This window comes from Corylus avellana, chromosome 8, assembly GCF_965113065.1.
Source record: "Corylus avellana chromosome 8, dhCorAvel1.hap1.2, whole genome shotgun sequence".
Classification (NCBI taxonomy): domain Eukaryota; kingdom Viridiplantae; phylum Streptophyta; class Magnoliopsida; order Fagales; family Betulaceae; genus Corylus; species Corylus avellana.
In genome coordinates this window covers 16,089,021-16,115,597 of record NC_142497.1, presented here as the reverse complement: position 1 = coordinate 16,115,597, position 26,577 = coordinate 16,089,021, and the positions used below count along the sequence as shown (strand labels likewise).

General features: G+C 37.1%; 3 protein-coding genes and 1 pseudogene across 4 annotated transcripts; all 4 read right to left on the bottom strand.

Moving 5' to 3' along the window:
• Nucleotides 1-1,569: 1,569 nt before the first annotated feature.
• LOC132164403 (uncharacterized) lies at nucleotides 1,570-7,344 on the bottom strand (annotated as a pseudogene). Its single transcript, XR_015913043.1, has 3 exons — nucleotides 4,961-7,344; nucleotides 2,724-2,936; nucleotides 1,570-1,816 (listed from the first exon to the last, which is right to left on the bottom strand). The product of XR_015913043.1 is annotated as an uncharacterized LOC132164403 (transcript).
• Nucleotides 7,345-14,757: 7,413 nt separating this feature from the next.
• LOC148584187 (uncharacterized) lies at nucleotides 14,758-15,911 on the bottom strand. The gene is made up of 3 exons (XM_088518785.1): nucleotides 15,660-15,911; nucleotides 15,100-15,420; nucleotides 14,758-14,994 (listed from the first exon to the last, which is right to left on the bottom strand). Exons 1-3 carry the CDS (start codon nucleotides 15,909-15,911, stop codon nucleotides 14,758-14,760), a joined length of 810 nt encoding a protein of 269 aa, XP_088374911.1.
• A 326-nt stretch (nucleotides 15,912-16,237) lies between these two features.
• LOC148584186 (uncharacterized) lies at nucleotides 16,238-17,269 on the bottom strand. The gene has a single exon (XM_088518783.1). The coding sequence runs from the start codon at nucleotides 17,267-17,269 to the stop codon at nucleotides 16,238-16,240; it is 1,032 nt and encodes a 343-aa protein (XP_088374909.1).
• A 7,294-nt stretch (nucleotides 17,270-24,563) lies between these two features.
• Nucleotides 24,564-26,257, bottom strand: LOC132164418 (alpha carbonic anhydrase 7-like). Its single transcript, XM_059574928.2, has 6 exons — nucleotides 26,154-26,257; nucleotides 25,824-26,041; nucleotides 25,520-25,729; nucleotides 25,239-25,406; nucleotides 25,058-25,111; nucleotides 24,564-24,882 (listed from the first exon to the last, which is right to left on the bottom strand). Exons 1-6 carry the CDS (start codon nucleotides 26,233-26,235, stop codon nucleotides 24,796-24,798), a joined length of 819 nt encoding a protein of 272 aa, XP_059430911.2. The 5' UTR covers nucleotides 26,236-26,257; the 3' UTR covers nucleotides 24,564-24,795.
• Between the last annotated feature and the right edge of the window lie 320 nt (nucleotides 26,258-26,577).

Sequence of the window (26,577 nt, the reverse complement as noted above, 5' to 3'; positions counted from 1 at the left end):
GTTACAAAGGAAAATATAAATTCAATTTTAATGAGAATGATTTGATTTTCCTTTCTTGGTAATCACTAGCCATTGCTTAATCTTAGCCTTATTGAGTGTATAGTCGTTGCTTGAGTTTCCATGCAAGGAGGGGTTTCTTGGTGCTCACGATCTTTCCTTGTTGAAGGTGTAACTGTTGTGATTGTTTCCTTATGAGGGTTGCTATATTAAATGGTGATGGGTTCATTAAAGTGAAGATAAGTCTTGATTGATATAATATTTCCCCTCTCACATCCACCTTATTTCCTTGATGATCGTATCATTAATAGAATTTGTTTATTTTGTTTCTTTGAATGTTTTTATTCTTTTATTATTATTATTATTATTTTAATACTTCAATACAAAATTTAAATAATTTGACACAAGCTCGAGCTCAGACAAGGTACCCATCCTAGCAAGCCGAGCTCGAACACAAAATGAGGCTCATGTCAAGCTCAAGCTTGGCTCGTGATGCAGCGTGACTTAGTGGGCTGCAATGGAGAACATCAATAATTAGCGGATAAATATTTCTAGATCTTGATTCTACCAATAATCTAAGAAATCTTCTTGACAAAACTAGATACTCTTTAGGTTCTGAAGGAAAATAGAGGAGTAAACTCAATTCTGAATATTTTCATTAATCAAAATCAATAATAAACAACAACTCTTCTTCTTTGGAGGCTATAAGTATATATTTATCGCTCAAAACCCTTAACTTAATAAAATATGATACAAATACCCAAAACCCTAAACCTAATAAAATAACGAAATAAAGACTCCCAAAACCCTAACCCTAATAAAATAACATAAAGTCGGTTTACACCCCTAGAGGTTAGTATCATTGGTGGAGGACTAATGGACCTTCAAATAGAAACAATATTGATTCTTTGTAATTATCCAGTAAACTGAAGAAAATGACAAGTTCTTGTAGGATGGGATTGGTAAAGTTAGGTTAGCCCAAAATCCAGGATTAAGATTATAGTTTCCTAATGAAAGAGTCAAATTGTACTTTTATCTAAAATGACTAATCAGATTTGTAAAAAATCCCCCACATTGAATTACCAAAAAAAAAAAAAAAAAAAATGCAAAATAAATATTTTATTAGATTAGCAAAACAAAATGCTACATGTAGCTGTACTTTTCTCAGGAGTCTTCTTTTTTTTTTTTTTTTTTTTTACCTATTTTCTCTTTTCCCACAATTTTCTCATGTTATTTCTCTTCCACATCTCTTTTTCCAAAATTTTCTCCTACTATTTCTCTCTCCATATCTTTTTATTTTTTATTTTTTCCCAAAAGTTGAAAAATAGGATATTTAGGAAAAATATAATCCTTATAAAAAAATTAAATAATATAGATAAAAATATAGCTAATCAAATGTAAGAGGCATTTAAAAATTCATTAACTATAAAGTAAGTTTTGAGGAATCATTTTGCATAAAAATTTGACTCCTCTATTGGGGGTGCTCTAACATAAACATAATTCATATTAATTTTTGTTTTTAAAAAGCTATAAACTGTCTTGTTTAATCATTTTTATCATTCAGCCAACGTGGAAAGAAGTGTGAAGATTTAATCTCTCCCCAAGTAAAATTTTCACTTGAAAATAGTAATAAATGCTTGGGTATTAACACGGGCAGCAATTAGTATAGCAAAAACCTGAAGCTTTGGTAACATTGTAATATTCCACTACATAAAGCGAATGCAGATTGCAGAGAAAACAGCAGACTCCTAATCTATCTTTATATTGGCTTGATCTTGAAATGGGGAGAAATGAGAGAGAATACGAAGCACTTCAGATCCTGCAACCACAAACACCAATAAGAACCAGCGCCAGGGGCATCAAATATGTGGATAAGCAATAATGACAAATATGTACTCAGTACTCATAAGCAAACACCAATACCACAACCTTAATATGGATAAAATTCCTACACCAATTACAATAGGCCTGAAGGAGTTAAATAAACGAGAACATCCACTAATGGGCCTGAGTGACTAGCAAAACATCTTGAGTTGGAAGAAAGGTACCCTAATTATTTACTCTGGAAGTCTATGGGGAACAACAATTCTCAAGCAGCCAAACACAGCGGTCACTATGAGATACAACTATTATGATTCTTAACATATATATGAATCTAAACAAGCACGCACACACACAGAAAGACAGAAGAAATATATATAGATGAGATATTCTTAAGCGTAAGCTCAACTAGTCTAAATTCAACTCGGTTCAACTGAGTCTTCATCCCAATTAAATTAGGATCAGCTTTATGCATCCTTTTTAACTAATCGACGTTGGCCACTTGTATTTTTTTGCTACTCTACTCATATCTGTCATGACCTCCACAATGTGTACCCATGTTATAAGCTCCCTCTATTTCTTTTCACTCCACATAAGTTCCCAACATGACACCACAAGTGAACTTGATTATCAACAAGTCCTTGATATGACTGCTCAGAACCAATCTAAATAATCATGGCAAGACAACTGTGGAAAACAAAGAAAACATATTGAGGTTTGGAAAACAAAACATAAACATGATAGAAGATGCAAAACCGGGATCAAGTGCAAGTTTCTTCTTTCAGGACATAAAACCACAATTAGAAAGAAACTAGGAGCTAAACACAAAGATTGACACACATGCAATACAAACTACAAAAGAGAAATAGCTGTAAAGCATAAATTGAATGCGCAAGTTAGCATACCTGAACAAGATAGTAGAATACGCGAAGCTCTTCAGGGTCATTACTACTCTGGATATCAACGAGGATCCAATCTTTGTAGTAGTAAAAGAGATATGCTCATTCCCCATCACAATCTCAAGCCCCTACCTCCCAACACGGTCAGGTCTGGCCATTGGTTATCATCTTCCTTCAGTATCTGAACAAGAATACGGGGCAAAGCCCTGGATACCCCGGCTATAAATTAAAAAAAAAAAAAAAAAAAAGTAGTATCTGAAGGAGAATACCCATATACCAGATTATAAGATCAGATGATGGTAAACCCTAAAAAAAATTAAAATGATAGAAAGCCTCACTAACCCTCAACTCAATCAGAGTAGGGCAGGAAACTAACAAAACCAAACCCTAGAGGCCCATTAAAATTACAAACAAAACACAAATTAAGCTTAAAGAAACCCCTAGAAAGAGAGAATGCCAAAGATATGGCTAACTCTTCTAGAACTAGAAGGTAAAACACCAGAAAACAGCACATAAATCAATCAGTAAAACACCAGAAAACAGCACATAAATCAATCAATTAATTCACTTTTCCTGTTAGTAATCCTCCCATTTTTCAGCAACCAAACAGGAAATCCAAAAAATTACGAAATCAAACCCTACGGAGAAACATCCATAAAATTAAGCCATCAAGCAAGTGAATTTGTTATGGGCGTGGATATTTGGTGATGGGATTTGTAAAGAAATAACAATAAAAAGCAATAAAAGACAATTTTTGGCACTTCAAGGGTTAAATCCCTCCTCTCAAGCTCACGGCTTCTCTGATGCAAATTCTTTTATGATCTATACATGGATGTAATTGGACATAAATACAAAAGCTAAATGACTTACTGCTAGACCCACCAGTTACTCAAATAACTGCTACTAACAAAGTGGAAATAACTGATACTAACATGGCCCACTAACATGCATTAACTACCGATGCTATGCAGCCCACTAAATACACAGGACTCATTAGGATGAACATTAAGATAAAGTGGGATTCAACTAAGAAATAGAAACAGTAAGGATAACGTGGCTTCAATTTAGGCTCATAATAACATGGCTTCAATTCAGGCTCATAACAGAATTTACAATAAATATTCTCACTTTCCCTTTCAGCACTCCATTTTCCCAGCAATCAGCCAGGAGACTCCAGAACCAAAACTAACACAAACTAAATCCTAAAGCACTGACAAAAACAAAACACACAAAATCAAAACCCCGAAAAGAAACATCCAACGAAAACCATCAAGGGTTTTGAAACCCTAAAAAGAGGAAGAAAAAAAAAGAGAGAAGAAAACCTCGCTCTCAAGGATAATGCGGCGAGTAGTGACACTCCTTGAGGACAGTGGGGGTGACGAAGATCTGCTTGCGGATCATGGTGTCATTCTTGTAGTTGGAGTTGTTGGCATAGCGGAGCATGCCGTTGGAGCAGAACTCGAATTCCAGGAACTCGTGCCCAAACTTCCCCTTGTTTCGGCCACCCCCATTTTGTCCAAAGGGGTGGCCCTTTTTCTAATTTTTTTTAAAAAAATGTTTTTAATAGTTTTAGTTTTAAAATTTTAAAATTTTTTATCTTAATTAGGTATATGGATACTTGACAATTTTTAAGGGTGTTGTTGTGGATTTCCATCAATTTTTGGACAGAAGTTGGACGGAGTTACCATCTCCACTTTTAGCCACTTTCAAGGTACCATCTACGATACAAAATAAAACTGAGGTGGGAAAAAATAAAGTCGATAAACCACAATGGGGTCAAAGTATTTAACCCCTTTTTTTCCTCCGCCATTTATGTTAAGTTTAAGATTTGCTTACCAATGCACTAAGCAATAGAATAAACATAATAAGATCCTTTCTTGTAGTATTTGGTATAAACAAGATAGAAAGAGGCAATGTTGGAAAGGACAAAACACATAAGAACCAGACAAACAAAAAATCTGACTTAACCAAATTTTACTCCTAGGGAATGAAAACACCAAAACAAATGTAGAAAGACAAATCATATATTCGTGACCTACTATAAATCATCATTTACAAGAAGCCTTTGGCTAATATTGTATACACCCAGTATACTTTGGGACGCTTTACGCTCTTAATAAGACTGGTTATTACTTATAAAAAAAAAAAAAAAAAAAAAAAGCCTTTGGCTAATATAAGAAGAGAACATACAAAGCATGCTACCAAGAAATACTTAAAAAAGAAAGATTATGGTAAAGACTTACTTAGGAGAGTACTGTTGGAGATCTAGTATTCACATCAGCAAGCCTTTCTTGAGATAAAGAGTATCACACATCACATAATTTAAGTTCCACGTGAGACTTGTTCAGTTTTGATAAAAACACATCGCATGAAATTCTTGCTCCTTTGGATGCTTCTTGGGAAAAATTGGGCAGAATCTCCATAACGTCAACGTCTTCTGACATACACAAAGGCATGTCAAGATGGTAGAAATTATTTATGAGTCAAGAAAAAGACCTATATTTGCCATTTGATGAAGCAGATCAATGATTGCTTTGGTTTCGCCCTTTGAAGCAAAGCCCTCAAGTAAAGAATCATATACGAAGGTGTCTGGTGTAAAACCACTATCTATCATTCTCTCAAAAACACTTTTAGCCTCTTCCAGTAGACCAAGTTTTGACAATCTATTTATTAATACAGAAAATGTCAGATGATTAGGCACTAAACCTATTCAAGCATATCCATTAGCAATTCCTTGGCACATTGAAAATCTCCAGCTTTGAAAGTTGCATTGATTATTATAGTAAATGATGCAACACCTGGTGTATGAGTTGAATTTCTCATTTTTTGAAACAGCCTCCTAGCTTGCTCCAAGCTACCCTCCTTGCACAAGGATGCCATCTATGTATTGTAATCAAACACTGTAGGACTAAGCCCATGAGTCTTCATTTTACTAAAAATGCCCTTAGCAACACTAAGCAAAGGCATTTTGCAGAAACCATCAATTATAATACTATATGTAGTTGAGTTTGGAGAAAGTCTCAAGTTCATTGCATGTTTCCATAGTTCCATGGCTTTGTCAACCATTCCTGCCTTCAAATACCCCCTAATCAAAAAATTGTAAGTTACAATGCTACCTGAGATCCCCTTTTCGACCATCATGTGATATATCTCCACAGCCTCATCAAGACAACCTTCCTTGAAGAATCCCTGAATTAACAAGTTAAATGTCATGACATTCAGTTCAACAAAGCTCTCCCCATTCAAAATAAATTTTAAGAGTTTCATCGCCTCATCAACCTTCCTATCATCACAAAGTCCCATCAGCAATGTATTGTAAGTAACCACATCAAGCTCTATCCCCTTTTTAGTCATCATTTCCAATATTTTAAAAGATTCACCAACCATGCCTCCCTTGCATAGTCCATTAATTATAACATTATATGTTCGCGTGCTAGGCTCTACTCCCTTCTCAAGCATCAAGTCCAATATGTCCATGGCTTTTCTAGTGCTCCCATCTTTGCAAAGACCTTCAATTAACCCCGTATAACTAACAACATCAGGGCGAATCCCACGTTCTGCCATATTATTCAACATCGCAATGACCTCTTTCCAACGCCCCATCGTACAAAGATTATGCATCAAAGGATTATAGGTAACTGCATTGGGGAGAATTCCCTTTCCCAAAATCTCATCAAAAACATCTTTCGCTCTATCAACATTTCCTTTATAAGAAAGGCCATTTATAAGGGCACTGTACACAATAACATCCGCATCCAGACCTTTCTTCTTCATCTCCTCCTACACGTCCATTGCCTCATCAACTCTACTATCCTTAGAAAGACCATCTACCAAAGTCGTGTATGTAACCAAATTCGGGTGACAATTTGCCGCCTCCATGTCATCAAACTAACATCCCGCTTCTTTCAATTTCTTCGCCTTGCAAAGTCCATTAACAAGAATGTTATAGCTAACAATATCTGGTGATACACAATTCCTTTGCATTTCTCGGAGCAAACCCATTGCCTTACCAACCTCACCATTTTGGCACAAACCCTTTAATATACGATTCATACCAAATAAATGAAATCTAAAACCACACTTCACCATCAACCCCATCACCCCAAGCACCAATTTGGGCTTCCGGGCGCTCACAAAACAATCAATCAAACCACTCAATGATAGAAAACTCGGCAAAATACCAACAATGGTCATTTGCTTATAAACCGAAAGAGCCAAGTCATGATTTTTCGACCTTGCAAGCACATCAACAAGGAAATTGCAGGTTGACCAAGAGGGTAAGAGGCAAGAACCGACGGCACGGTGAAACAATGAAACTGCCTCGGAGAATTGAGAATTGGGTTTCTCACAGAGGAACCTTATTTGGTGTTTATGTCACTGTGGGAAGTGGGAGCTGGCATTGAAGAGAGGAGCTTGAAGTAGGAACTAAGAGCATAAATATTAGAGGGAGCATAAGACTTGGGCTGAGGACTTAACAGTGCTTTTGTATTCATTTTCACTGTACGATTAAATTCCCTAAGTAATCTCTTGTTGCATTGAAATCACAAGAGGAGGAAACAAAGAAAGAATGAAATTCATAACTAGAATATTGTAATACAATGCACAATTTGTGAGGAAAATGATGCTTCTATACCTCTCCTGCATAGTTGAAGTAGAAGCAGAAGAAGAAGTGCTGGACTCCGGAGCATGGAAAGCTAGGGCTTGCGTTCAATTTTAGAAAAACTGCATCACAACATAAGCAATTTTAGGAAAATTAATATCAACGGAAACGCAAATTAACATAGTTTACATATCACCACTAATTTCTGATCCTTCTAGAACTTAAATAACAGAGAGACTTGCATATGCAAAAACGAAGCCATATCTAACATTCAGAACAACAGAAGATCAGTGAAATAACTCTAATCACAACATGACTTCAACTGCACCATAGAGATTTTCTATCATTTCTTCTCAACCTAACAACCCCAGACATATGCAAATCAAAATCTTAAAACAAACCCCCAATTCTATGTAGTATCAAATGCAACTACCCAAACCTGCGAACATCATCTTCCACAATTTTGCACAAACCCTAAAATTTAAAATTTAAAAATTTCTGTCACCTGAACCGCGAGAAAGTCATTGTTTCAGCGTTGTGCGTTCTCTTTTACTCCTAAAACTAGGGGCGGGTATCGGTTCAGTTGGGAAAAAAGTCATTGTCGGTCTATTAACTAAAATTGTCGGTTAAATTAATTACTGATTGCATTGCGATAGCAAATTATTTTGAAATTTTCAGTTAATTTTAGTAGTTGGTTAATTGGTTAATCGTCAGCCTTTTTAACTGTGCCAATGTTATTTTTAAATAAACCAAAAATTGGTTGTTTTGGGAGCCCAAATTTTTTTGGGCTAAATAGACAAAAATAACTTATTGAACATGTTTTTTTAGGCTAAGATCAATCTTAAAGGCCCAAATTTATTTTTTGGGCTAAAATAACTTATGGAACATGTTTTTTTTGGACTAAATAAGCTTTAACAAAGGTTTTAAATTGGTTTTTCTGTTCAGTCTTGGAGTATAAAGTTCTTTTTGTTCTCATAGTTTTAAATTGGTATGCAGTTCACAAACTGGTTACAAAAATGGGTAGATTCAAACAATCCCAAACCTTGGCAAACTTGGAATCCCTTCAAAGAACAATAAATAAAGTCTCAATTAAGCCACCTCCAACATGGGTTACTTTCAATTCTTTAAATTTTCTTCCTTCAATAATCAAACAAATCAAAACATAAACATAATGATCAATATAAAAGAGTAAAATACCACAAATAAGTAATATCAAGTAAGAAAGCAATAAGAATATAAGATGCAAAAAACTTAATCAAACAAGAATCAATCTTTTGAAGAAAAAAAAGCCAATGAATGCACCCCATGCACCCAGCCTATACATCATACCTAAAGGTCCTAAACAACCAAAACACAAACAGCGAAGAAAAACAAGGGCCCAATAGCAATACAAATTTCAAGAATAATTACAGCAATTAGCAAATGCTTATCCAAAAGAAGAAAATTTATCTATAGGAAAAATCAAGGTAGCGTAAATCAGATCAAGGTTGCGTAAAAACCTAAAATTCTATCATTTTCATTCCTAAGTATTCCTAAATCCTAATAGTATAAACAAACTCGAAAATAAATGCAAAATCAAATAATCAAGTGTTCAAAATCAAAGAATCAAAATCTAAACCCTCCATTAGTTCAAAAATTAAAAATCAAAGATAATGAAGTAACTCGAAAAATCTATACCATAAAAGACAGGAGACGACGGGAGATGAGAGAGAAATACGATGGCTTGTAGCTTGCAACAAGAAAGCGAGGGAGACGACGGTGAAGTTAAGCCACCGGACACGACGGGAGACAAGAGAGAAACCGCATGGCTTGCCGCTTGCAACGAGAAACCGAGAAAGAGAGAGTCAACAGACGGTTGTGGGAGGAGAGAGAGAGAGAGAGAGAGGCAGCCGGAGAAGAAGAATACTAATTTCAACCTCTCTCTCTCGAATGGTCTTTTATCAAAATTTCTCTCTCGGTTTCTCTCTATATGATTTGATAATAGGATATGCTTGCTATCTTACCAAACGTTGGTTTAGGCTTTTGTATTTATAGAATAAATAGAATAATATTTGCATGAGATTACACTTAGTATGAGATTTAAACACTAAGTGATAAGATATACAAGGAGATAAGTTTAACAAGAAATTGTTATCTAAATAATCTGCTACAAGCGTTATCCAAAGATATTGTTTAACTTGAGATTATCGTGTGTAGAGTTCTCATTGGAAGAGATGTCTCTAAGACGCCCCCTCAAGCTCAATGATCTGGAATGAACGCTGAGCTTGTCTCTAAGAAATCCAAATCGAGATGAGGACAATGGTTTGGTGAAAATATCTGCAAGCTGATCTTTGCTAGATATAAATCTGATGTTGAGTGTCTTCTTGGCAACCATGTCACGAACAAAATGAAAATCTATTTCAACATGTTTGGTTCTTGCATGAAAAAGGGGATTGGAGGATAGGTATGTAGCTCCAATGTTGTCGCACCATAGGGTAGGAGCTGTGGAGAGGTATAATCCCAATTCAGAACATAAGGATAAGATCCATGATAGTTCTGCAGCAGTGTTGGAGAGAGCTTTGTATTCGGCCTCTGTACTTGAATGAGCAACAATTTGTTGTTTTCGGCAACTCCAAGAAATTAGATTGGCACCAAGAAAGATGCAGTAGCTCCCTGTTGAACGGTGATCATCTCTGCTTGCAGCCCAGTCGGCATCTGAGAAGGCTTGAATTGCATTGGTGTTGGACTTATGAAACTGGAGACCATACTACACAGTTTGCTTGAGGTAGCGTAGTAGGCATTTTGTTGCTTGCCAATGTAGCTTAGTTGGGTTTTGCATAAATTGAGAGAGCTTGTTTACACAATAAGAGATGTCTGGGCGAGTGATGCAAAGGTATTGTAATGCTCCAATAGTGCTGCGATATAGAGTTGGATCAGGTAAAATATCACCTTCATAAACCGATAGATGTGTGGATGAGGCCATGGGGGACGTGGCTAGTTTGGCGTCTAACATTTTGGTGCACTTTAGAAGATCAACTATGTGTCTTTGTTGAGAGAATACATCCATTAGAAGAGGGGACAACTTCGATGCCCAGAAAAAAATGAAGTTTGCCTAAGTCTTTTACTGCAAATTCATTGTGAAGGGCAACAAGGAGATCATGAATTGCAAGGGAGCTGGAGCTAGTTATCAATATGTCATCCACATAAATCAACACAAACATAGTGTATTCCTTGGATTTGTATAAAAAGAGAGATGTGTTTGATTTTGAGTTAGAAAATCCAAGAGCTAGGAGCTTGCAACTGAGTCTGGAAAACCAAGCTCGGGGTGCTTGTTTGAGGCCATATAGGGCTTTGTTTAACTTACATATATGATGCGGGTGTTGAGGATGTGCGAAGCCAGGAGACTAGGACATGTAGAAATGCTCGGACATATTGTCATGGAGAAATGCATTCTGTATGTCTATCTGATGAATAGGCCAGCCTCTTGGGATGGCGGGAGGGAGTACAATCCGAACTGTTCTAGGCTTTATTACAAGACTGTAGGTCTCATCATAATCAATTCCAGCTAATTAATGAAAACCTTTCACTACAAGCCGTGCTTTATAGCGTTCTACCGAACCATTAGCTTTCCTCTTTACCCGAAAAACCCATTTGCACCCAATGACGTTGGTAGCTAAATTTAAGGGCTCTAGTGTCCATGTTTTGTTCTTTAGTAGAGCATCGAACTCAGTGTTCATAGCCTGTCTCCAATTTTCGTTCTTAATAGCTAATGAAAAACATGTTGGCTCCAGATCAATAGGAAAAGATTCAGTAATAAGGGCATGAGGAAGTGGGTACCTAACAGTGCCATCTGTGAAGGATTTTGGTCTTGATATATTATTTCTGGTAAGAGTGACCATGGGATGATGTGGGTTGGAATTATTTGAGTGGGTAGGTTGCAGAGAGAGAGAGATGTCACAGACTTTGGGGAAGAAGATGGTGTTTCGGCCAAGGGGAAAGTAGGAGACACGGTTTGTGAGGAATTTGGTGACACGTTTTCTGGAGAATCATTGGACACATCAGTTATGGGTGTGGGTATTATGGGTTGTGGGCTGAGTGGTATTTGTTGTTGGATCAATGGGTTTTGTGGAGATGAAGGCCCATTTTCAAGTGAATTAAGGTCTCGTTTGGTTCGCAGAATGTCTAGTCCATTGGAAAATGATTAGCTACTACTGGGAATAGAAGAGTGTGGAATAGATTAGCTATTACTATTCCTTTGTTTGGTTGTAACATTGGAATAGACTAGCTAATCATATTCCTTTGTTTGATACAATGCAATATGTTGGTGAATGGAATCATATTGTAATCAAATTTCCTAAAATACCCTTATAATACAAATACAATTTATATTATTAAGGACTCTCATTCATTTTTTTTTTTTTTTTTAAACATAAACAACTTTACTATAACTTCTTTTTCTTTTTTGTTTTTAATTATGTCAGGTATGTGCCTGTTAGAACAGTTTTCAACACAGTGAATGTGCTTTCTTTGAGGTCTTCAATATGTCGTCGTGCACTCCAAATCACTACAAAAGGTAATATTGTCAAGGGGGTCCCTGGGGAACCGGGGACACTCCAATGCCAAAGTCAGAAAGTTTCTAAGAGAAATATTGTGCTTCAGAGCACAATAATTCAATACGCTCAATAATGTGTGAGGATATTTCAGGATGTTTTAATACATTGTGTAGGGGCCTATTTATAGGCTTGGGCTGTAGAAGTAGACTTGAACTAGCTCTTCTTATTTGGGTTGTATTGGGAGTCCATAGTTGAGATAGAACTCAACAGCCATCATGTAGAGATACACCTTCAACATATATCATGTAGAAATAATCTTGAGTAGTCATCTTGTAGAGATAAGTAGGACGTCTTTATTCCAATATTATCCTGATTGGAATATAAGACTATTAATTAATTAAATAGCCCTTGCCATTTAATTAATATCTTCATGAGCCTATCCTTGGCCATTGGGCCCAGAATTTGGTAGGCTTGTAGTGTGAATTTATTCCCAACAGTTACCCCCCAATTCCCTTAGCCAAGGTACTTCGGTAATGGGAATTTTGTAAAAGCCTTATGGCGGCTTGTTGTTTGACCTTATCCAAGACTTGTGTCTCCTTAGTGAGTGTGCTTTGAGCTCGTCAGTTAGAGCTCTTCAGCTCTATTTTTGGCATCGCTTAAGTTCCCGAGAGCACCCCCCCCCCAGCTCTATCCTTTGCCCGGGGGTTAAACCCATCCAAGTTTCGAGATACCCGGGGATCATGCCTGGGTCCCTCTCCAATTCATAAAGATAATCCAAACCTGCACAATAACCTTTAAGCAATAATTTATAAGTCTTTCAATAGACTAACCTTTGTTCCACGTTCACCTTGGGGTGATTTCTTGTTTTTTACTAAGTTGTCTTCCGTTAATTGTTTTTACCCAATGTTTTCTCCTTATTGCCAGGAATAAGTCTTCTTGTTTTTTGACCAGGTTATCTCTCGTTAATTGTTTTTACCCAAGGTTTTCTCCTTGTTGCTGGGAATGAGTCTTCTTGTTTTTTGACCAAGTTGTCTCCAGTTAATTGTTTTTGCCCAAGGTTGTCTCCTTGTCCTTGTTTTAGAGGGTTGTCTCCCTATTCTAGTTTTTACCTAAGGTTTTCTCCTTGTCCTTGTTTTTGTCCAAGGTTTTCTCCCTGTCCTTGTTTTAGAGGGTTGTCTCCCTATTCTTGTTTTTATCCAAGGTTTTCTCCTTGTCTCCAGTGATGACATATCCGGTTCTTCTTTGACATATCCGGGGGTGATATACCCTATTCTTCTTTGAAATATCCTGGGGTGATATTCCTGGTACCTCTTTGAAATCTCCGGGGGTGATACACCCAGTTGTTTTTTGAAATATCTGGGGGTGACATACCCGATTTTTCTTTGAAATATCCGGGGGTGATATACCCGGTTCTTCTTTGAAATATCTGGGGGTCATATACCCGATTGTTTTTTGAATTCTGCTTGACAAACTAGGCTTTAACCTGCAAAATAACCTTGAAACAATAATTTATAAGTCTTTCAACAGACTAACTTGGAAAGCGCCTTAGTGATATTTCACCAAGTCATGCTCGGGAAATTCTCCGGCTATATTTCCGAATGTAGTATGGTCTATTGCATATTTTAAGATTTCTGTATGATTATAACCTCAGAGGATTCTTCATTCATAACACTTATATTTTACAACAAGAGATATAACAAAAGGTGAATCTCTGAGACTTATAATTCTACACAAAACACTTCTTAAGATGCTCAGCATTCTATGGTCGCTGGAACTATTTTCCTTTGGGGTTTGTGAGATGATATGCTCCTGCCCTGCCGCATTTGATCACTTTGTATGGTCCTTCCCAGTTTGGTGCTAGCTTGCCATCAGCTGTGTCCTTAGTTACAATAGTGACTTTTTTAAAGACCAAATCTCCAACCTGAAAACTACAATGTTTGACCCGCTGATTGAAGTACCGAGCTACCCTCTGCTGGTATGCTGCCATAGTAATTTGAGCCTGATCCTATTTTTCTTGTAACAAATCTAGATGTAGTTTCAGACCCTCACTGTTGAGTTCGGGGTTGAAGGTGTCTACACAAAACTTCTCAACCCAATCTCGGCTGGAATGACAGCCTCGGTTTCGTAGGCTAAAGCGTAAGGGGTTTCCTCAGTGGAGTTCTTCTGGTGGTGCGGTATGCCCATAAAACCTCGGGAAGATCTTCTGCCCAGTTTCCCTTGTGCTAACCGAGCTTTTTTTTTTTAGGATTTTGAATATGGTTTTGTTTGTTGCTTCTACTTGTCCATTTGCTTGAGGATGCCCTGGAGATGAGAAATATTGTCGAACATGAAGCCCAACACACTAGTCTCGAAAGGAATCACAATCGAACTGTTTGCCATTGTCTGTAACGAAGGCATAAGGAATTCCATATCGACAGATAACATTTTTCCAAAGAAACTTCTCAATATTTTTTGCTATAATGTTTACCAAAGCCTCCACTTCTGCCCATTTTGTGAAATAATCTACAACAACTACAATAAACCGAACACCCCATTTTCCCGAAGGTAATGGCCCTACTATATCCACTGCCCATTACGAAAATGGCCATGGCGAGGAGACTGAACTAAGCTTGTCAGGAGGTTGCTTGATGATGTTTGCAAAACGTTGACAGTTGTCACAAGCTTTGATGATTTGCATGGAATCCTGATTCATACTCTGCCAGAAAAATCCCGCTTTAACAGCTTTGTGTGCTAACATTCGAGCTCTTGAATGACTGCCACAGATCCCTTCATGGATCTCTCAAATGATATAATTACCCTCTTCTTTCAAAGCACACTTAAGAAAGGGTAACATGAAGCTCGCTTAAAAAGGATGCCATTGAGTAAGGTGAACCAAGCAGCCTTTCATTTTAATTGCACAACTTTCCTCTTATCTCTCGGAAGAACTCCCATTTTCTAAATAACCAACGATTTCTTCAACCCAGGCTGGCATGACCTCAACTGTCAAAATCATAACCTCCTTGGTGATAGTAAGTTGTTGCAGAATTTGTATTGGTTGATCAGTTTCCCTTGCTTCACCGTCTGTTGTTGAACCCAACCGAGCTAAAAAGTCCGCTTTCTTATTCTCTTCCCTCGGAATTTTAACAATGCAGAACTTTTTGAAAGCCTTTTGAATATTCTAGACTTTAGAAAAATATAGCTTCATTTTATGGCCCTTAGCCTCAAATTCATAACAAATGTGACCGACAATCACCTAAAAATCACTCCATACTTCCACGAATTCTGCCCCCATCTCTCGGGCTAAACCGAGCCCGGCTATTACTGCTTCATACTCTGCCTCATTGTTAGTAGTCTTAAATTCTAATCTCAAAGAGCTTTTCAACTCCTTCCCATCTGGTGTGACCATCACTATCCCAGCTCCACCATTCTTTTTCGTAGAAGAGCCATCAACATAAATCACCCATATTTTTTCTCTCGGCCACGTCTCCAGCTCTTGTATGTTGGTGAATTCTACTAAGAAGTCTGCAAGGGCTTGACCTTTGATAGCGTTACGTGAAATAAAGTGAATATCAAATTCACTAATCTCAATTGCCTAATTTACTAACCAACCAGACAGATCCATTTTCTGAAGTACTTTTTTCAATGGATATTTGGTTAGCACATTAATGGTACAGCTTGAAAGTATGGTCGAAGCTTTCTAAATGCGATTACCAATGCAAAAGCAAGTTTTTCTATTTGTACATACCTCTCCTCAGCACCATGTGACGCTCGGCTAATGAAATAAACTGGTTTCTAAACTCCCTCCTCTTCCCGAATCAAAGCCGCACTGACCGCGGTTAGAGATACAGCTAAATACAAATATAATAATTCTTCAAGGATAGTTCGGCTAAGCACAGGTGGACTGGCCAGATACTTCTTGAGCTGCTCAAATGCTTGTTCACATTCCTCAGACCATTCAAAAGCTTTACGCAAAATTTTAAAGAAAGGAAGGCATTTTTCTGTGGATCGAGAGATGAATCTGATCAATGCCGCGATTCTACCAGTCAATTGTTGAACTTGCTTTGTATTCTTTGGAGATTGCATGTCTAACACTGCTTGAATCTATTCTGGATTGGCTTCAATCCCTCGGCTTGAAACCATATAACCGAGGAAATTCCCAGATGAAACTCCAAATGCACATTTCGTAGCATTCAGCTTCATTTTGAATCGTTTCAATTTCATGAACGCCTCTTGTAAATCTGTCACATGATTTGCCTGCTGCTTGCTCTTGACTAGCATATCATCGACATAAACCTCTATATTCTTCCCGATTTGTTCCTGAAACATCTTATTTACCAACCTTTGGTAGGTAGCACCGGCATTTTTTAAACCGAAAGGCATAAGTTTATAGCAATATAAGCCTCTTTATCCTAATCAGATGGGTGCATGAAGGATTGATTGTGGCCAGAAAATGCATCCATGAAACTCAGCAACTCATACCCGGCTGTTGAGTCAACCAATGAACTAATATAAGGCAGTGAAAAACTATCCTTCGGGCAAGCCTTGTTAAGATCGGTGAAGTCCACACACATCCTCCATTTCCCAGAAGACTTCTTAACCATCACCACATTGGCTAACCAATCGGGATAATGTACTTCTTCGATAAACTGAGCTTTGAGTAATTTGTCTACCTCGTCAGCAATTGTCACGTTTCTCTCAGGAGCAAACTTTCTTCGCTTTTGTTTCACTGGTTTTACTCCTGGATTGACGTTCAGATGATGAACAATGTCCTTGGGATCAATCCCCGGCATGTCCTCAGGAGACCATGCAAAGACTTCTAGATTTGCCTGAAGAAACCAAACAAGAACTTCGCTAACTTCCGAAGTGAGCTGAGATCCAATCTTCACAACCTTTCCTTCGGCTATCGGTATATCAACCAATGGCTTGGCTGGTTCTTTCTTCAACTGAATTTTCCTATCATTACCCAAATTGCCGATAGTCAACAGTGCTGACTCTGGGCATTTTTTCAAAGATGTATTATAACACCTTCTGGCGACAACCTGATCACCCTTAACCTCGCCAACCCCTTCAATTGTCGGAAATTTCATCTTCAGATGATAGGTAGAAGTTACAGCTTTCAGTTGATTCAAAGCTAGACGACCAACGATCACATTGTACGTCGATGGTCGGTCAATTACCAAAAAATTCACCATGATAATGGATTGTTTAGGGGCGGTTCCTGCTGTTACCGGAAGAGAAATCATTTTGATGGGTTGAACACGCTCCCCTGCAAACCTTATCAATAGTGATAGGGAGGGCTTCAACTTGTCTCGGCCAATGCCCAACTGTTGAACAACTGTCCAATACAGAATATCAGCCAAACTTCCATTGTCCACCAGAACTCGGTGAACAGCGTGATTAGCCACTGTTAAAGTTATCACCAATGCGTCATCATGTGGCATTGAAATTTCTTTCGCATCCTCCTTCGAAAATGTTAGAACATTGATGTGGTATTTTTGTGTCCAAAAATATCAATAATAAAAAATTACCACTCGCAATAGTACGAATCCTATAGGATAGGGCTATATTGAGGGTGTCGAACCTCAAGGACTGCAGGGGTTTAATTATCAAAATTAAAAGATCAAAGTTAACTTAATAAAAAGAGAGTGAATTGTTTGTGTGAATTTAAAATGCATAAAATAAACGGAAATAAAGGAAGTAAATATAAGAGAGAGAGAGTAGGGTATTGACTTCACCACGATCCGCACATCAATGGTCAACTGTATTCAATTCTAGCTATTTATTCTATGCATATTATAATTCAGACAAGAAACATATGATTGAAAAATAATTTCATACAATCAATGGAATAGCATAACTCATCTTCGATTGGCACGGATCGTCTACCTAAATTACACTAAATTAGGGTGTAGTACGTTCCGTCTTTCCTAGGTATGGTCTATCTACCCCTATTGATTGCATGTTGATTAAGAACCATTGTATAACCATAATTCTTATGATCACAGAAAATAAGAATGATTTGAGTTCAATAATAATAAAATAATTTTTAAGACAAGATAAGAATTTTACTAATATTGAATTGGAATTTAAGAACAATTGCATTTAATATGAAGAACATAAATCAATTGTAGCAATCCTCAGAGTTATACAATCAATATGCATAAATAAAATAACTAGAAATTAAATACAATCAAACCATTGTGCTTGGAAAGGGTTACATCAATACCCCACAATTGGGTTTAGCTGCTCATGATCTTCTAGGCTCCACAGACAATTTACTGAAATTTTAGCTCTAAGAGGCGGTGTATTTTTTCTCAATGCTTAGAGGCCTATTTATAGGGATTAGGAGAACTCTAGAAGTCCTAAGAATCCCAAAAAAATCGTAATTCAGTCTCCTAGTCGGATTGGGAGACCTAGAAAAACTTTCCTTCCCAATTTCGGAGTCTGTTTTGCCTTTGGCGCCTGTGTGCACTCAAGCGCACTGTAGCTACAGTAACTTGCTATAGTAACCGCTGTAGTAAATTGCTACAGTAATTGCTATAGTGTCCGCTATAGTAACTGCTACAGTACTTGAATTGCATTTTGAGCCCAAAAATAATGATTTTCTTGTATCTTTATTATACACCTGAAAACACAAAAACAAAACAAAATCAAACAAATGACAATGCTAAGGAATTAACATATGCAAATTAAGGGGCTTAAATGTGCAACATTCGGCGCTTATCAAACACTCGGTTCCTATTTCTGCACTTTGGAGGGCTTCTCAAGCAAAAAGATTTCTTCCATTCTCGCTTGCTTAACGTAGGCTTTTCTCGCCGAACTTGATTCTCCTCCGCCAGCCAAGCCTCCTAAGATTGTCCGAATCTTGCCAACAATGGTTTGGTTCTAAGGACTTTGTTGTTTGTTTTGAGACACCCTCGGTTCATCATGTCTTTGCCTTTGGTTTGCGCAATCGGTCATTGTTCTGCCCCTACCGTTGACCCTGACCGTCCTGAGGATCTTTTCATTTGCCCTTCTCCTCAGCCAAGAAATTTAGTAACTTTCCATTTCTTTGGAATTTTTCAATCTCAAACCGAAGACTGATACAATCCTCGGTATAATGCCCATGGTCATTATGATATTCACAAAACCTCTAAGTGCTGCGATTTTGGGGAACAGCTTTCATCCTTCCTGGCCATCTGAAGCTTGGATCCTTCTTGACTTCCATGAATACCTTATAAACAGTTGTATTTAGAGGTGTTCATCCTACATATTGTTGATGCTGACTTTGCCTGGGTGGCAAGTCGATCTTCTTTTCCGGAGTTATCAAATTTTGATGATCTCTTTTCTTCTTTTCGATAAAAGTCCCTGGTGTTGCTCTAACTAAATCAGAAACAGGCTTACTCCCTTCGGCTTTGGACTTCATTAGAGCTGAAACGGTTTCTTCTTGATTGATAAATTCTTCAGCTTTGTTGGTGAATTGCCGAAGAGTTCCCAAAGTCGGTTTCCGAGCTAATTCAGCCATCAATGGCCCATCAGCCTTTATGCCATACATCAAAGCTGAAAGAATAGTTTGTTCATTCGGACTTTCCACCGTCAATTTCTCCTGATTAAACCGTAACATAAAACCTTTTAAAGATTCAGTTTTTCCTTGCACGAAAGACAATAAATATGCTGGATTTTTCTTCCTCTTCCGAACAGCAAGAAATTGTCCCAGGAACTGTTGTTCGAGAGAATCAAAACTATTGACAGATTTAGGATTCAAGCTTCCGAACCATTCTTTAGCAACCCCCTTTCAGAGTTAAAGGGAAAGCTCGGCAAGCTATTTCGCCTGGAGTATCATGAAGAATGATATGAGCTCGGAAACTTTCCATATGATCAGACGGATCTCCGCTTCCATCATATTTGTCTACCCAAGGATTTTTAAACTTATCAGGAAGAGAAAATCTCATTACCCGATCAGTAAAAGGTAGATTAGTATGCTGCATAAGATCCTCGGTTGCAAACCGATTTACACCATTTTCAATTTAACAAGCCATCTTCTCGTACTTCTCCTTAAGATCTTCAACATCTTTATTCGCCACAACCTCCATAGATTTTATATGATGTGACCAATCATGATGAGAATGGCTACACCGGGGATGACTATGATGAGATTTGCCGTGACTAGATTCACCATGGTGTGATTTGCCATCAAGATGTACATCATTGCCAGACCTTCTTCGGTGAGAGCTTTCCTTGGTTCAGGCAGTACGATGACTTCCTTGTATTGAACTTTCAGCGTCTTGTCGAGTTGATTGTTGTTGGGTTAACGGTGGTGGCTCCCTGAGCACCTCTTCTTGCCTTCCTTCTCATACTAGATCTTCTCTAGGAGGTAATCTAGAGACGATCTCTTCATTTTGTTTCTTCATAGCTTTAATAGATACGGCTATTCACCTTATAAAACCTTCCAATAAAGCTATTTGAGGATTTGGATCGTGTGATGTTCCAAGAATATCGGTTTGAACATTTGGGGCGGGGTGTGGAGGTGTATCAGGGTGAGGGGGTGTATTCACCATATCGGAATATTGAGATTAGTAAGAACCGATAAAAATTGAGTTCCCACAGACAGCGCCAAACTGTTTGGACAGTTTTCTAAATGATGACGTGGGATGGATCTCGTAAATACCCTGGTATCTGCTAGAATCACTGGGCTACAAAATAACAAGGAAAAGGATCAAAGCTGCCGGCGTTGTCCGGCGGGGGGTAACTCTGATGCCTAAATTAGTCACTGTGTTTAAGAAAAATATAAGTTCGAATATGATGGGTAAGATAATAATAATCAGGGATATTCAGTTAAGGAGAGGGAAAAAAAGTTACCAAAATCAGAGAGGGGACCCCCCTTTTATAGGTATTGGGTTGTACCTGTTCACCTGGTACTGTGGACTTACCGAGGATCCACGTGTCGGACGATGCAGGATATGTCATGCAGTTATATCTAATATTCCGAGAGTACTCCTTGGGAGTTGATGTAAAGCTCGGTAAACCAAGCCTTAGAACCGAGTATTGTGTGTATTGGGCTTAAGCATGCGTAAATTAATCGAGCATAATTTTAATGAACAGTAAAATTGATACCGAGCTTTAGGGATGGGCCAGCAGATTGTTTACTAGGCCCAACTCAGCTGATCCATGACTCAACAGTCTTTAATTTCACCACGTTCCTAATAAGTTTGGCAACACAAAAAAGTAAATAACACAATGCAAAACAAGTAGAGAAATGCTAATCTACATAGGGAGTCCATCTACTTGTTTCTACTATGCTGGAGTAACAAAAGAGAAGATTGACGGCTTTTGCTTCTTCAACTTAACCCCAAATAAGAAAGACCGCAAGTGAATTTGAGCCCAATTTGTTGATCGTTTCTAACACTGAAATCCCAAGATTCCATACATCCAGTTGCTTGAGGGTCTTCTTAACATCAACTTTCAGTTCTCTCAGGCGATTGAGGCCTTTTTTTTTTTTTTTTGTTTGTAAAACCCATCTACAACTAATAAGTTTGATGATGTTAGGCGCCTTTACAAGAATCCAAACATTTGTTGGAATACATGGATTTTAACTCACTTTCCATAGCTTTGACCCAATGGTCTGCATCCACATCATTGACCGCTTCATCATAGGTAATACATCCACCTCATCTTCAACAACCTTTGAAGATGTTCTTTCTTCTAACATCTCGTCTAGAACCACCTCACTCTTTGATTTAAAATTTTTTAATTAGTTCTCCTCAAGAAACTTAGCATTTGTGGGAACAAACACTTTCTTATCTTTAGTACTATAAAACAAATAACCCCTTGCCCCTTTTGGATATCCAACAATTAAATAGACTTCTATTTTGGATTCCAACTTATCAGTCTTTTCCTTTAGTACATGTACAGGGCAACCCTAAATGTGGATGTACCTCATACTGGGCTTTCGCCCTAACCACAACTTAGTGGGTATCGTCGGAACAGACTTAGATGAAACTAAATTAAGCAAATACATTGTTGTTTTTAGAGTATATATATCCCTAAAATGACAAAGGAAGAGTAGCATAACTCATCATAGTTCTTACCATTTCTAAGAGTGTTTTATTACTTCTTTCTACTACACCATTCTACTAGGAAGTCCTCGGTGCAGTCAACTGAGATATAATATCGGATTTTGATAAATGGTCTTTGAAGTCCCTAAGGGAGTATTCGCCACCTCGATTAGACCAAAAGGGCTTTTATATGATTACCGAATTGTTTCTTGACTCCAGCTCGAAACTCTTCGAATCTTTCAAAGGCTTCAAATTTTTGATGTATTAGGTAAACATAACCTTTCCTTGAGCAATCTTCAGTAAATGTGATGAACTACTCATAACTTCCTCATGTTAGAACACTCATGAGACCACATACATCAATATACACTAATTCTAGCAAATCATTGGCTCTATATATCTTTGCTGAGAATGGCCTCTTGGTCATTTTACCCTCAATATATGATTCACGAACTTGCACAAGCGATCGCTCGCTATCTTGTTCAAACAAAATTGTGAAGGAGGTGTTCCAAGGGATTCACATAAGTGCTCGTTCGCCACCTTGTCCAAAGAATCGTACAAATGAGTTACAAAATTTGTGTTTTATTTAGTTTATTGCAAATTCGTTTGAACAAGCTGCAGCAAATATATTAACCGAGTTATTTTAAATTTCTAGCAGGTTTAGGAGTTTGTTGCTTATAAATACTTGTTGTAGACAACCTAAAACGTAGCTTTGAGATATTTTATCAGCTTAGTAATAAGAATCACTTGTTGGTTGAGTTTTCTTCTATTTTTCTCAATTTCTTGGTTAAATTCGTAGTTTTGAGAAGAGTTGTGTTTGTTGTCTTTGCAATCTCATTACATCGCACTACATCAATCCTCTTATAGGTTGGGAGGAAATTATGTGCCGAGGGTTAAAAGAATGGAGGAACAAATTCGAAAGCTTAAAAGCTTATGTTTGTAAGTTGGCTTGGAGTGCAATAGTGTACCACTTGAGGAGGCGGATGAATTAATTATCTAAGATATGAGAATCAACCTAAAGTTGAGGAGAAAGTGCTTCAAGAAGTTGTATGGGGAGTGAGAAATAGACTTAGGGGGGAGTGGAAATTTAAAAAGAATGATGTGAATGTAGAAATTTGTAGTAATTTGTGTATAGTTCATAATATATTTTAGGGTTAATTACCTTTTCAGTACCTAATTTTTTTTTTTTTTTCAACAAATAATACCTAACTTAAGGATAAATTAAGACCAATTTCATATCTCCGTCACATTTTGTCAGCACAAACTAACAAATTGCCATGTGTCATCATATAAACATGCTACATGTCCTAAAAAAACAATAATTAAAAAACTAAACCTAAAATAAAATTATAAGGTGCCCTCGCTAGCCCATTTTGGCCAATGGGCCACCCCTAAAAGCCATGGGGGGTGGTTAAGGGCTTGGAGGGTGGCCAAACCACCCCCAATGGCCTAAAAGGGGGTGGCCGAAACCATCCCAAAGAGGCCATGGAGGTGGTCGAACCACCCCAGACCGACTGCATACGGTGGTTTGACCACCCCCATTTTGGCCAATGGAGGTGGCTGGCCACCTCATAATTTTTTAATTTTAATTGTTTTTAGGTTAATTTTTTTTATTTTTTTAAGACATGTGGCATGTTTATGTGATGACACGTAGCAACTCGTTAGTTTGGGCTAGCGAATGTGACAGATGTACTAAATTGGTCTTTACCCATAAATCAAGTACCATCTGTAATATGATTTGAAACCTAGATGAAAAAAAATAAAAATCTAAATACTAAAAAAGATAATTAACCCTATATTTTATTAATGGGTATTGTAATTCTTTGTTGCTATATATGTTTTATTTTTGAAAGAATTTGTTGCTATATATGTTAATACAAATTCATTCATCCAAAAAATAAAATAAAATAAATTTCTTGGAGTACTGATATCAGACACTTTGTGATGACTTTATGGATATCGAGAGGTTGTTCGAAGGACATTCATGTATTGCTTGATATTGTTATTATTAGTTGCTCTGAATTTTTTGTGGAATGTCATAATTACCCTTTGCATGTAGTCGCTGTTCACTTGTACTCTGGCCTAGTAGTGTAAAAGTGCCCTAAGGGATAACTCAATCAGCTGCGGACCACGCTTCATGAAGCGGAGGTCAGTAGTTTGAATCCCTCCTACCCTTTTCCTTGAGTAGACACGTCAAAAAGAAAGTAGTGTAAAAGTGCCTTATCTTTTGTTGGTTCCAGTTCATTTGCCTTTTAAATAGATATAATTAATATTCCATATTTTGTTGTCCCAGGAGAAGCTTTTCAAGTTCAAAGATTTATTGCTTTCTTGCTAGCTGAAGAGAAGTAATTAAGGTGAATTATCCATTAATTAAAAGGTAATTACCATATGATTTTTTTGTTGCTTGTTATGGCTAGCTCAATTCATCTGTTCTTAATCATGTAGAGAAAATTTGTTCCAACTTTTCCCTAATATTCAATCTAATATTGCCTTGTTCATGGAAGTTAGATGAGGGGTAGATGGCAAGCTCCTTTCCCAACTACCTTTCTTTCCCATGCTCTTCCCCCATCTACACATTAGTTTTTTTTTTTTTTTTTTTTTAACCGGGATATTCAGAACTTTGCACCAACTAGATGCCCGAGACACCGTGAAAAGCAACGTCTCTTGACAATAACAAAAAAACTTAATAATAAATAAATTTATTTATTTATTTTAGTATATGAATACCTGAATACACAAGGACACAGTATCCTCTATCAAACCATCACCATGTCCCTACAAGTTAATTAGCTATAAAGGAATTATAGATTATGACAGAAAAGTACATACAATAGGTAATAATTAGGGCCTAAATTGTTCAACCCACAACATATTTCTCCCACTTCTAAAACCATGTAATATTTGTTGAGTGATTGCTGTAAAATCATAAGATTTTAATCTTCTTTGCCTTCACTTGGTCTATAAAGATGCACTGAGCGCCTGTTTATTGGTTGTAGTGGTCGTGCATTAGTATTTGAATCCTGAAAAATAAAAAATAAAAATCAGCCAGCATAAATTGCATGCATGTATGCACTAGCTATATTATATATATGCTGTATTTTTGTGCATAAAAAAAAATAAAAATTAAAAAAAATAAAAAAATAAAAAAGCTGCATACATGTTTCATATATATGGGAATGTTTAGTATATACTCACATCATGAACGGCCACACGAAGCAACCTGATTTGTTCAAGTGAAACAGTCCTCACCTGATGCATCATGAGTTAATTAATACAAATTAATTACAATTTTAGTTTCTTTTTTTTTTAAAAAAAAAAAAAAAAAAAATTGTTAATTAGTTGAAATATTGAAGGGATTGGAAGCAAATTAAATTACCTTTTTGACTATAGTCCACACAACATTTTGAGTACATGGGGGAACTGTGAGAGAGCCAATATATCTGTAATACTTTCTACTCCCTATCTTTATATTCTTTGGGTTCACAATGCCTGCTGCACTCACTGCTTCGCTAGTATTAGTAATAGCTGCTAAATGATCTGTCAACTATATATTCAAAAACACAACACCCATTAGAGACACAAAGAAAGGCGAATTAAAAAAAAAAGAGACATGTTTGATGTAATTCTCTGGTACATCGGGTTTCGGAAAATACTTACCGATGATAAGAAAGAATCAGGGCGGCCAAGCTTGTAAATGATTCCAACAACAGCAATCTTTCCATCTGAGCTCTCATGAAGCATGTGAGCCTCCATATCAAACCTCTCGCCATTGATTGTGTGTTCAGAAGGGGAGTGCCAGTGGCACTGTTTCAGTTCATATTGGGTTCCATTTATTTCAATATATCCTGCATCGCCTTCCCATTTCAGCTGCACAAATCATTCAAAAAAGAAAGGTTAGCTTTTTTTTTTTTTTTGAAAGATTTATTAATTTATAGCTCGATCTCCCTCTCGTTTTGCTTACCATCATGTCATGACCCCTGTTGGTAATAGTTGCATTGGAGGGATTGTAACTCCTCTTAAGTCTCCCTAAATGGGAAACTACTTCAACTCTCTCATCCAACAAATCAATTGGAGATTGCATTGATCCATTTTTACACATGCTCCATTCTGGGTGAAGCTCTCCCCATTGAGCTGGTCCCTTTCCACTTTTTTCATCATAATCAAATTCTCTCTCATCATCTGCACCATTAATAAGATTTTAATTAAGGATGAAAAAAATGGGAAAAAAGAAATTAATACACATAAATAGAAAGCTTATATGCAAAACATGGCATTAGCCTTTATTACTTACCAACTTCGTGAGATGTTGAATTGAGAACAAGAAGAAGAAAGAAACTGCATAACAAGAAATGGGTAATTCCCAGCTTCATCATTTTGTTTTTGGGATTTCGAAAGTTTGAAGTGTTGTGAGGGTAGAGGGTTGAGCGCTTGGCTTCTTATATAGCAGTACCATCTCTGATTCTCTCTCTTTAGTATGAATATAGAAAATGTGGTTTGACTTTCAAGTCTTTCAATATGTTATTTTACTCCATCTCTGATTCTCTCTCTTTAGTATGAATATAGAAAATGTGGTTTGACTTTCAAGTCTTTCAATATGTTATTTTACTTACTTTGTTGCTCAATTGACGTAGAGTCCATTTGATTTCAGCTAACATGTTTGAATTACATAGTGAGATAGAGAGAGAAGAAGACGAAGTAGTCTTCCATGATCTTCT